The sequence below is a fragment of the Haliotis cracherodii genome, unplaced genomic scaffold, assembly GCF_022045235.1.
Source record: "Haliotis cracherodii isolate W230 unplaced genomic scaffold, xgHalCrac1.p SCAF_3, whole genome shotgun sequence".
NCBI classification, from domain to species: Eukaryota; Metazoa; Mollusca; class Gastropoda; order Lepetellida; family Haliotidae; genus Haliotis; species Haliotis cracherodii.
The window spans coordinates 903,101-916,369 of record NW_027266286.1 but is presented as its reverse complement, the minus strand read 5'-3'; the positions used below and the strand labels follow the sequence as shown (position 1 = coordinate 916,369).

Sequence of the window (13,269 nt, the reverse complement as noted above, 5' to 3'; positions counted from 1 at the left end):
CATTCAGTTCCATTAGTTAGCATCCTCTACACGTCATACTAAGTGAAGGCAAGAGATGCCCGTCATCTTACGCCAATCACAGACAAATAGGCACGTGCATTAAAACAGGGGCTGCTTTACGTGAGCTCTTTGAGGTTGAAAACGGAGAATTTTGCATTTTGTGATTATCCAATGAGAAACGTCTGTCTGAATTTACAGAAAAAACACACTTACAATGAAAGAATGATGACATCACAAGAATATATTCAGCAAAAACAACATAGTTGACATGACCACAAAAAAACATTTGAAATTGAACAATTCATTTTGAACATTTAAATCCCCACCAGGAACTTAAAGACAATCATTTAGAGCTTAAAACATTTGACAGCGACATCAATTACAACTTAAACTTTCAAGTCTCTGAATGCTAATTCCCCGCATTGAAAACATGGCTCTTGTGAGTTTGGCTCAAGTTCTGTCAGGTCAGATGTACATGTTGTTCAGGTCTGTAAGGCCTGTGTAATGTTGGTCATAGTGAATATCTGATCCACTCAGACTGTCCGCCAACTGGGGGTCCTACGATTTCCGAAATGCCATCATGATATTGCTGGGAAGAAAGGGAATAAAACAATCTCTTTCAATCACGCACTTTTGAGTGAGTGAGTAAAATTTAAGACGATGTTTTCTTGTATTATAACCTGCCTTCTTTTGACGTGGGACTTCCCTGCTGTTTAAAAGAGTTTTATTATAGTTTGTTTTTTTGTTATCTGCAAGATGACAATGAAAATTTTTCTCAAAGGATACATCATCCAAATGAAAATAAATGCTCCTTTGGAATGTTTTGTGAACATCGTGGTTACAAAGGAAATGCAAATACATCTATTATTACCAGCTTGAAATAATTCCTGTTCTGAATGAAATGTTATGCAAAAACCGATCTCGTTACTACCCATAGATCCAGCACTGAAGTTCCAGGGTTTGTGAATGTGGCGTCTCCCTCATTTAACTCACAGGTTCTTCATCTTATTGCTCAATGATCACAAAGAAGTAGGTCTTTCAAAAATGAACGAAGTTCTTGAAAGAAATCTTTCAATATAAATGGCAGGTTACACGTTGAAGAGCAAACATGGACAATCTGAGCTTTGATCCCATGCTGTGAAGACTCAATATGTGACAGAATATCAAAGGAGACAGAGTAGCATACAGCGTGTGCCCATACTGCTGCACAATTCACTGAAGTGGAGTCACATAGGCGATGACCCTCATCTCTACAGGAGCCGAGACACGTGATACACATCATAATGTCACTACAAGCAAGTACTTCAGGACACTTCAGATACACATCATAATGTCTGTACAAGCAGGTACTTCAGGACACTTCATAAACACATCATAATGTCACTACAAGCAAGTACTTCAGGACACTTCAGATACACATCATAATGTCTGTACAAGCAGGTACTTCAGGACACTTCAGATACACATCATAATGTCACTACAAGCAGGTACTTCAGGACACTTCAGATACACATCATAATGTCACTACAAGCAGGTACTTCAGGACACTTCATAAACACATCATAATGTCTGTACAAGCAGGTACTTCAGGACACTTCAGATACACATCATAATGTCTGTACAAGCAGGTACTTCAGGACACTTCAGATACACATCATAATGCCTGTACAAGCAGGTACCTCGGGACACTTCATAAACACATCATAATGTCTGTACAAGCAAGTACTTCAGGACACTTCATAAACACATCATAATGTCTGTACAAGCAGGTACTTCAGGACACTTCAGATACACATCATAATGCCTGTAAAAGCAAGTACTTCAGGACACTTCAGATACACATCATAATGTCTGTACAAGCAGGTACTTCAGGACACTTCAGATACACATCATAATGTCTGTACAAGCAGGTACTTCAGGACACTTCAGATACACATCATAATGTCTGTACAAGCAGCTAATTCAGGACACTTCAGATACACAGCATACAAGCATCAACAAGAATACATGAGATAAATAATATACAGGAAGGCCTCATGAAGCTTAAACACTTCAAATTCAGTTAAGAAACATATTTTGTAAAGATACTTTTTTAATTCAGTCCGATTCCTTAAAAATCCTATTCCACGAAGCAGCATTTCCTGACAAGTAAATCAATCATCACCAGGAACCAGATTCAACAGACTTATTACGTGATCTATAACTCGTGAGCATGCTGAGGGATATTTAGAGAGGTCTTTCCAGTACTGGAGCGTTTGTCGTGAGGAAGTGTCAGAGTATGGATGTAGGCCACTTTCAGCAATACCACAGCAGGGATCACAAATTGGTTTCACACACTGTACCCGTGTGGGGAATCAAACCCAGTCCTTCGGCATAACGAGCCACACTTTAACCGCTGTGCTATCCAACCACCTTTTGACTGTTTGTAATTGTGTACTATTGACAAATAGGGTTATAACTGGGATAAGTATAAGATAGTATTTGGAGAAATATGAAATGGAAGCCCATGAAATAACCAGATTATAGCACATAGACATAGGGTGTAGCTAACCTGCCGTTTGAAACAACACACCTATAGAACTAGAACCTGCTGCCATCAGAGAGGTATATGTCACTGTTGGTACAGTAACTGTACAACACTAAACCTGCTGAGTCAGCGTGAGGCTTGATGACATCATGCTGGAGCCATGACACTGTAGCTCACCTGGTATATTCTGGTTGATGGATTCTGTTAAAGCAAACAGCTACTCATGACACTGACACTTAAAGGTCATTCAAGCGAAACAGCAGCCTTGGACATTCAAACATGACGCTGACACGGTCAGAAGACTACAGGGGAGTAATAACTCACCTAATCTTAAATACAGCTAAATCAGGGTTACTGACGATCACGTTTGACTGTAAGTCATCATGTCCAGTGCAAATATGTAAATATCTGTGAGTATAATTACTGAATTTAGTAAATGATTTAAATTTAATGTTTATCCATTAATGGCACAGACAAAACATAATTAATGTTGGTATCTTGAAATAGGTTTTGTCCCCGAGGCTCGGAACAAAAGGTTTAAGTTTTTTCCATCGAAAGGTTCCCAGGTGCTGACAAACAACAACATACCATATCAACATAACAACATAACAACATGACAAATTAAAGTGAGTGAGGAAGTATGGTTTTACGTCACTTTTAGCAATGTTATAATATTATCGCAGCAGGGAACGCTAGCAATGGGCTTCATACATTGTAACTGTTTGGGGAATCGAACCCGGGCTGTTGGCGTCACAATCGAACGCTTGAACCACTGGTGTAGTCCACCAATGTTTTAGCAGGCCAGACAACATACTTCTTACGATCAACGACTATCTCCATGGTGACACAGTATGCCGACACCGAGCCGACAAGTGCAGACAGCATCACCCTAAAACCGAGCAACAACAGTAACAACGTGTTTTGGTGTGACGCTAGCGGGGATCGAACCCTGGCCGTCCACTCTCTGGGCAGACGCTCTATCCATTACACCACTGGGCTGTCCTAACACCACAGTGAATGTTGGCGTGATTTGCCATGTAGTGTCATTGTCTAACTACTCACTGACAGTGCTCCTAGGTAACTGTGTGTGTTTAGACGGATGGCTGGTACAGACCTTCTCCCATGTACACGAGGAAAAGTTTTCCACACAATAAATCAATATATGATTCTGCGTAGTGTCTAATAAAACCAGAAGGGGAAATTATGTTCAAATAAGTACGGTCTACAGAAATATAAATATGAATATGGATAAATGACTTATGACAAATAGAAATATGAACAATCAAATTAAACTGTTGGTCATATATCTGAAATCGAGTGAATGAGTGAGTGGGTGAGTGGGTGAGTGGGTGAGTGAGTGAGTGAGTGAGTGAGTGAGTGAGTGAGTGAGTGAGTGAGTGAGTGAGTGAGTGAGTGATGTTCGCGCCGCATCAACTCTTGTGACATTTAACATATGTCAGCTATTCACGGCTGATGCACAACAAGGGGTCACTGAGCCGAACAAGTTTATTGCCAACATCATGACAGCAAAACCGTTGTAAGAGTTAACTGACAGGCACTCAAGTGGGACCCGAACTCATGATTTGTTGGGGAGTGATCACATTGAGTGCTGGGCTACATCAAGACACCAGTAGCAAAAACGCAGGGACGGAGGGGATAAAACAACGCTACTTTCAGAAATGTTCTGGACATGAAGGTTAGTGACACCAACATTGGATTATGTATTTTTCCAACGTGGAATTCCATCCTGTTCAGCTGTTGTGTGACAAGTCAGTGCTGTATCTTCTGAGCTGCCCACTGATGAACTACAAAACGTTGCGAGTCAATCTACGGACTTCACAGACCCGAGTAAGTCTGACATAATTTAGTTGAAAGTTAGGAGTAATGTAATCACTTATTTGTTGATGGGAGGAACAACCACGCAGATGCGTCGGACACGCCCACATCACCCTTTTATGTGTGTCAGATTGCATTTCAAGAATTGATTGCTGCCAAATGCAACTAAAATTGAACAATTAGAAAAAATCGTACAATTCCTAGGCAACGAACCTGAGAAGGAATTCCAGTGAGAAATGGAGAAGATATGCCCATTGAACACTATTTAATAATGCACATATGGAAACCCGGTTGACGGGACACATGAATTACACTGGAGACCCGGACAGTTGGTGCAGGAACATGCATGGGGCACATATCGGAACGTACAAGGCCCACAGAAAAAAACTGAACAAAAAATCTTGTTTATCGGAATAGCAAATGTTGCAAAGTTTGGACACCAATGAACCCTAACCTAACTAGATTTCAATCTCATCCTGAAGTCAATCATTTTCAGATTCAGACAACCCCGGCAGTCATGCAGAATCAGTCAACTTTTCTTCACCTCTCTCTTCCGTTCCTCCCAGTCGTGGTTCGCGTCACAGCCGCGTGGTATACTTAGCGGCAATATTTCATCATTAGCGCACCCAAACCACACAAAAACATGGCCACATTTTTTTCCTGTCAGATATAAAAATGCTGCCCATCGCGCGAATCATAAATCAGCTTCAAATAATTGAATTACCCCATGGTGAAGTGCCAGGAAACTTAACTCCATTATCTCCGTGTTTATGGGGACGGTGGGAAGAGAGGTGTTACAATGAGGCACAAGTGTCTTCATGTAGGAATAAACTATTGCGCTGGCAGCATAATTTCATCCATTACAGAAACTATCAGCTCTAAACTTGTCATAAACAGCAGGCGTGTTATTTCTGCAATATTTCCAATTACCCACAAAGTTCTTTTTGTTGATGGCAATAGCAGGCAAAAAGCTTGTTAGCATCTGACAGCGCGGTTATTGCTTGTAGTAAAATATCAAACAGTTTGTGATTTATCACGACCGCAAGAAACTCGCTGAGACAGGTTTGTCAGAAAAATAATATTTTTGGACCAGCACCATAAAGAGTTATCCCTTGAGCCCCAGACTGCCGATGACAGGCCTAAAGCGCCATTATCGCGGCGTGTTTGTGCAGCTCCAAAAACTGAAGATAACACCGTATTTATGCAGCCAGCTTTAACCACATATAAGACACACGATGACGGAACTAAATTCCCCATGAAAACAGCTTCAAACTGATAGTGTTTATTCAACACAAGGCCGTCCAAACAAAAGTGGTTTTAGGTCGATTAATTGGAGTAGTATCTGCTCGATCGATTTCCAGAAAAAACTGTAGCTACAAATGATGGCGGGTTTTGTCTGGTGCCCCCGTGACAGAGCGGCGGAATGCAGTATTATGAGGGGAGTGGGGAACTGAGCCAATATTATCGCTACAGTATCCCCTCCAGTGTTGGCGGAGCTATTGGCCCTCGGCGGTCGCCGCAATGACAGATGTGCACAGAGGCGACATACACGGCTTCCGTATATTGATCACCATCCTCAATCACTACATTGTCTCCTACATTGTCTCCTACATGGGCGTGTTACATGGGTGTGTTACATGGGTGTGTTATATGGGTGTGTTACAGATGTTTGTTTCATGGGTCTGCTTCATGGGTGTGTTACATGGGTGTGTTTCATGGGTGTGTTACATGGGTCTGTCAGATGGGTGTGTTACATGGGTGTGTAACATTGGTGTGTTACATCGGTGTATTAGATGGGTGTGTTACATGGGTCTCCTACATGGGTCTGTTAGATGGCTGTGTTACATCGGTGTGTTACATGGGTCTGTTAGATGGGTCCGCTATATGGGTTTGTTACATGGGTCTGTTAGATGAGTGTGTCACATGGGTCTGTTAGATGGGTGTGTTAAATGGGTCTGTTACTTTGGTGTGTTCGATGGTTCTGCTTCATGGATGTTTTACATGGGTCTGCTTCATGGGTTTGTTACATTGGTGTGTTACATCGGTGTGTTACATGGGTCTGTTAGATGGGTTTGTTACATTGGTATGTTACATGGGTCTGCTTCATGGGTGTGTTACATGGGTCTGTTAGATTGGTTTGTTACATCGGTGTGTTACATGGGTCTGCTTCATGGGTGTGTTACATTGGTCTGTTAAATGGGTGTGTTACGAGGGTCTGTTGGATGGGTGTGTTACATGGGTCTGTTGGATGGGTGTGTTACATGGGTCTGTTGGATGGGTGTGTTACTTGGGTCTGTTAGATGGGTCCGCTATATGGGTGTGTTACATTGGTCTGTTGGATGGGTGTGTTTCATGGGTGTGTTACATGGGTCTGCTACAAGGGTCTGCTTCATGGGTGTGATAGATGGGTGTGTAACATGGGTGTGTTATATGGGTGTGTTACATTGGTGTGTTACATGTGTCTGCTACACGGGTGTGCTACATGGGTGTGTTACATTGGTGTGTTACATCAGTGTGTTACATGGGTGTGTTATATGGGTGTGTTACATGTGTGTGTTTCATGGGTCTGCTTCATGGGTGTGTTACATGGGTGTGTTACATGGGTCCGCTATATGGGTGTGTTACATTGGTCTGTTAGATGGGTGTGTTACATGGGTCCGCTATATGGGTGTGTTACATTGGTCTGTTAGATGGGTGTGTTACATGGGTCCGCTATACGGGTGTGTTACATTGGTCTGTTAGATGGGTGTGTTACATGGGTCCGCTATATGGGTGTGTTACATGGGTCTGTTGGATGGGTGTGTTACATGGGTCCGCTATACGGGTGTGTTACATTGGTCTGTTAGATGGGTGTGTTACAAGGGTCTGTTGGATGGGTGTGTTACATGGGTCTGTTGGATAGGGGTGTTACATGGGTAAATATGTGATATTCTTAATTATATATTGAAGGGGTGAGATGAATTTAGTCCGGAATTAATGTATCAGAGATTTTTGTTGTGATTGCTTACAGTGGCAGTAGTCGGAACTGGGGGTGGGCGTCTGGTGGCTGCTCTATCCTGGCTGAGTTTGGATCTCTGCATCTGGAGTTCGCCTACCTGTCGGCCATTACGGGGGATGATACATACCTTAAGAAGGTGAGCTGACATTGCAGTTTCAGTGTTGGAAACTAAACAGTTAGGAGTCCCTGGACACTGATGCCTCAGCACTAGACCAAGGGGGGAACCAAGTGGCACAGTGGGCACAGTTGTCTTAGGTGTAATGGTCGTGGGTTTGTATCCCGGTATTATGTTTAATGTTTGTCAGCACCATACCCGTGTTAATGGCTTCACAGGAGTGTAAACATCTTGAGACCTGCATCACTTCTCCCACACAGCTGACACTCTATGATAGAACAAGAAGACTGTTCAAAGCAGCATTAAACCAGACTTACTCACTCACCCACTTGCAGTAGACAGTGACAGCCTGTTGTTTGAAGCAAGGGGTCTGACATGTACCAGGGATTTATTAGCACAGGCTGACAATGATCATTTTGGCTTTGTAATTGTAGTGGTGACTGATATAAAGGAACAGGTGTTTTTGCTCACTATTATATCTATTTTATTTGCAGTGAAAATTGAATGCAATGTTAAAATACCTCTAAATTATATTTTGGAACAAAACAATGTATTTTCTAATCATGTTTAATTTGGAATCCTATAAATCTCCCTGTATACTTGTAATGGGTGGATCTTGTTCCAATAGATGTATTGGTGATCAGGCTGTAGACAAATTTATACATGCATTGTGATCACGACAGACTGTAATGTAAGCTTCCTGACTGATATTGAGATAACATGTATTCATGCGGCTATGTTGTGTGGTGATTCTGTCAGCAGGTCTTGCCACCATGTTGTGGTCCAGCTGGCCTGTGTTTGGAATTAAGTTCCGTCTGGCATGCTTTAGGCATTGTGCAGTTTGAAATGCAGTAGGTATATGGCCATGATGGTGTGCACAATAACCAATAACATATGTTGCACATGATTTTTGACACTTGATATTATCATTATGTGACCTGTTTACGAGTTCCTGAGCATCTTCAGCATCTTCTGCCAAGTTTTTCATCTGTTTCGTAATTTTCCATCGATGGCCCACACGTCCTGTTTACAGCTGATCAGCTGTTTTTAGATGGTGGGTGTTTATTTCAAGGCATCCATTAAATAAAACAACATTTAATGATTGACAAACGCGCAGATTACCAAAGCTACAGACATGGTTCTCGCCAGCGGTGATAACGTCAATTCTAACCACGTCACTCAGTGCGGTAAACTGGGTATTTGTCAACCTCCATTTAACACCTGTACAGTTTGTTCAGGAAAAAAACACATTGGTGAACTGTTTGGGCTTTGTATGTTCTGAGCATTTGGCACAGAGAGCCTGTGATGTGATCTTCACTTCAGTTGAGCTGCATGTATGGTATTTCCTATGATTGTGTATGTTTATATAGTCAATAGCAGGGATTTATGTAGAGCGGCTCAAATATTAAATATCACATCTTCATGTTGATGTGGTTGTAATTAATGTGATGACCTTTACTTCACTCAAGCAGAGCCAGCAAAGAGGGAGATGCTTTCATGCCTATTGTAATGTGACATTAATGCATTGAATGCAATGATAGAATACCTATGAGTTTGATGTAAGTAATGTGTAGGTCTTTTAGGGACATGTGTTTATCTCATGTTGGACATAAACCTCACTTATGGATGTTGATGAACATGTCTGATGTTGATGAACATGTCTGATGATGTTTACGAACATGTCTGATGATGTTTACGAACATGTCTGATGATGTTTACGAACATGTCTGATGTTGATGATGAACATGTCTGATGTTGATGGTGATGATGAACATGTCTGATGATGTTTATGAACATGTCTGATGTTGATGTTGATGTCTGATGTTGATGTTTGGTGGTATTTATGAACATGTCTGATATTGATGTCTGATGGTGATGATGAGCATGTCTGATGATGTTGATGAACGTGTCTGATGGTAATGTCTGATGATGTTGATGAACATATCTGATGTTGATATCTGATTTTGCTGAACATGTCTGACGATGTTGATGAACATGTCTGATATTGATGGCGTTGATGAACATGTTTGATGGTGTTGATGAGCATGTCTGATATTGATGGCGTTGATGAACATGTCTGATGGTGTTGATGAACATGTCTGATGATGTTGATGACCATGTCTGATGTTGATGAACATGTCTGATGGCGTTGATGAACATGTCTGATGGTGTTGATGAACATGTCTGATGATGTTGATGACCATGTCTGATGTTGATGAACATGTCTGATGTTGATGAACATGTCTTATGATGTTGATGAACATGTCTGATGTTGATGAACATGTCTGATGTTGATGGTGTTTATGAACATGTCCGATGGTGTTGATGAACATGTCTGATGCAGGTTCTGAAGATCCGGGAGGTGCTGCGACAGCTGGAGAAGCCTAACGGGCTGTACCCTAACTACCTGAACCCTCGGACTGGCAAGTGGGGGCAGCGTAAGTGCATTGTCATGGAGTTGAGATCCTGATTGTTGTATGAACAAATGTGATATTGTGCTTCTCTTGTGTTGGTTCTTGGAGTCTGACACCCTGACAGTGCTGGAACAATGCTGAAGAGACACAAACACACAGCCTGTACCAGTCACTGTATCACGCACAGTAGTTGTTGTTGCTCATTAATCACTCCCATCCATGCTGAATCTGGTGTAGAAAAGGTCTCCAGAAAGCCAAGCTTATCATAAGAGGTTCAGTTCAGTGACCCTGACAGCACTGGACCTTGCCCATGATATCGATCACTGGTTTGTTTGGTTCACACTCGATTATTTACAGTCCGCTGTGAGATTGTTGGAAAACTGCTGACTGTGGCATAAAACAGATATGATTCTCCCGTGGCTGACCTTGCGACAAGGTCTGCTGGAACATTCAGCTAGTTTTTATTTCATTGGACAATAGACAGCAGACGAAGCTTTGGATTGTTCTGGCAAATACTCGGGGTACCAATATAACTCATATGTGTGACTATGATTAACGACCCGTGAAGATCTGGTTTTGGATAGGTCTTCAGCAACCCATGCTTGCCATAAAAGGCGTCTTTGCTCGTTGGAAGAGGCGACTAATGGGATCAGGTGGTCAGTTTAGCTGACTTGGTTAATGCATGTCATCGTATCCAAATTGTGTGGATCGATCTTCATGGTATCAATCACTGGATTGTCTTGCCCAGACTCGATTATTACAGACCGCTGTCATATAACTGGATTATTGCTGAGTGCGGCGTTAAACAACAAACAAACAAGACAATGAATATAAACTTTATGATCCTGATGTATTTTGTGTTGCAGTGGCGGTGTCAGTTGGGGCTCTAGGAGACAGCTTCTACGAGTACCTCCTGAAGCAGTGGATCATGTCGGGCAAGACGGACACAGTTGCCAAGGACATGTACGACGAAGCAGTGAAGGTAACGAGCCTTATACGTGTCGCAGGTTATGTTGTCATAAATCAGTTGCAAGTGATTCCATTTAATTACCTAACTAAGCAGTTCTTTATGTGTTTATGTATCCATAAACCGAAAATAAATTAGGTCTGCTGTTTTCTGATTGGTTGATAATGGAATGGTGTGGGTGTTTGGTCTATGCTATTCACTATTCAACCTATTGCAGCATGTATGTAATTGTATCTGTCTCTTTTAGTCTCAGATTAGGACTTGAGACAAAGACTTACAAAGTTTGTTGGGCAAGAGGGATAGTAAATGAATTTTCAATATCAATTCAGCAATGGAAATGTGCCCTTTTTGTTTAAAACCATTGTCATAAGGATCGTGTGGATGTAGTGGATCTTCAGCCTGAAGGTTTCCCCAGTATCTCACTGTAGCAAGGTCTTCCAGCTGCAGCATCCATGTTGGTTTCTTCGCTATCCCGCCGGCATATAATGCATATAGTCGCTGCGCCGTCTGTCCGTCCGTCCGTCCGTCGGTCTGTCCGTTATCATTTTGTTTCCGGAGCACAACTAAAAAACAATTCAATATCTTCAACAAAAATTGGCAGATCCTGAAATGGTGCCATTTGCTATTTGCGGATATTTTGCATTTTTATTTTACTTGGTATCCATGGAATTAATTTGGACTTAGTCTCATAAGCCGGTGGAGTTCGTTTTCATTTCCGGGGCAGAACTTCAAAACTGTGGAATATTTCTAGATGAAACTTGCTATGCAGATCAGTCTAGTGGTGAACTGGTGCCTTTTGATAATTTAGGTTTTTGAAAAATACTGAACAGCATTAATCTTTTTTTTCTCTGAACTAGAGATATCAAAGGCGGATCCAACATTTTTAAAAGGGAGGGGTCCAAAATATCAAAGTGCTATGTGAGATAATTTGACTGCCTACATACTACATTTGGTTTTCAAAGGGGTGGGGTGGGGGAGTAAACCAAAAGTGGGGTATAGGTAGCCATGGATTGTTAAACTCTCCATGCGTCCAGCATTGTACCTCATAGTTGTCCTGCAGGGTATTGACTGTTTCCAGGCTTTGATATTGCTGGAATACTGCGGTGTAATACACATTCACCATGTACTGTTGTCATGCAGGGTATTGACTGTTTCCAGGCTTTGATATTGCTGGAATACTGCGGTGTAATACACGCTCACCATGTACTGTTGTCCTGCAGGGTATTGACTGTTTCCAGGCTTTGATATTGCTGGAATACTGCGGTGTAATACACATTCACCATGTATTGTTGTCCTGCAGGGTATTGACTGTTTCCAGGCTTTGATATTGCTGGAATACTGCGGTGTAATACACACTCACCATGTACTGTTGTCCTGCAGGGTATTGACTGTTTCCAGGCTTTGATATTGCTGGAATACTGCCGTGTAATACTGCAGTGTAATACACACTCACCATGTACTGTTGTCATGCAGGGTATTGACTGTTTCCAGGCTTTGATATTGCTGGAATACTGCGGTGTAATACTGCAGTGTAATACACACTCACCATGTACTGTTGTCATGCAGGGTATTGACTGTTTCCAGGCTTTGATATTGCTGGAATACTGCGGTGTAATACTGCAGTGTAATACACACTCACCATGTACTGTTGTCATGCAGGGTATTGACTGTTTCCAGACTTTGATATTGCTGGAATACTGCCGTGTAATACTGCAGTGTAATACACACTCACCATGTACTGTTGTCCTGCAGGGTATTGACTGTTTCCAGGCTTTGATATTGCTGGAATACTGCCGTGTAATACTGCAGTGTAATACACACTCACCATGTACTGTTGTCCTGCAGGGTATTGACTGTTTCCAGGCTTTGATATTGCTGGAATACTGCGGTGTAATACTGCAGTGTAATACACACTCACCATGTACTGTTGTCATGCAGGGTATTGACTGTTTCCAGGCTTTGATATTGCTGGAATACTGCGGTGTAATACTGCAGTGTAATACACACTCACCATGTACTGTTGTCATGCAGGGTATTGAGGACAAGCTGATCCAGACGTCCAGCGGAGGCCTCAAGTACTTCGCTGAATACAAGTCCGGGCGTCTGGAGCACAAGATGGACCATATGTCCTGCTTTGCTGGTAGCGAGGAAACTTATAGTCTCACAGTCTCTCTTGAATGTACTGGCCCAAACTAGCTCTTGAATGTATTAGCCTAAACTAGCTCTTGAATGTACTTGCCCAAAGTAGCTGTTGTATGTACAAGCCCAACTAGCTCTGGAATGTACTAGCCCAAACTAGCTTTCGAATGTACTTGCCCAAACTAGCTCTTGAATGTACTAGCCCAAACTAGCTCTTGAATGTACTAGCCCTAACTAGCTCTTGAATGTACTAGCCCAAACTAGCTCTTGAAT

General features: G+C 42.0%; 1 protein-coding gene across 1 annotated transcript; it reads left to right on the top strand.

Moving 5' to 3' along the window:
* The first annotated feature begins 430 nt into the window (after positions 1 to 430).
* LOC139474097 (mannosyl-oligosaccharide 1,2-alpha-mannosidase IA-like) lies at positions 431 to 13,053 on the top strand. Its single transcript, XM_071256965.1, has 5 exons — positions 431 to 486; positions 7,374 to 7,497; positions 9,821 to 9,914; positions 10,757 to 10,872; positions 12,889 to 13,053. The coding sequence occupies exons 1-5, from the start codon at positions 431 to 433 to the stop codon at positions 13,051 to 13,053; spliced, it is 555 nt and encodes a 184-aa protein (XP_071113066.1).
* The last annotated feature ends 216 nt before the right edge of the window (positions 13,054 to 13,269 follow it).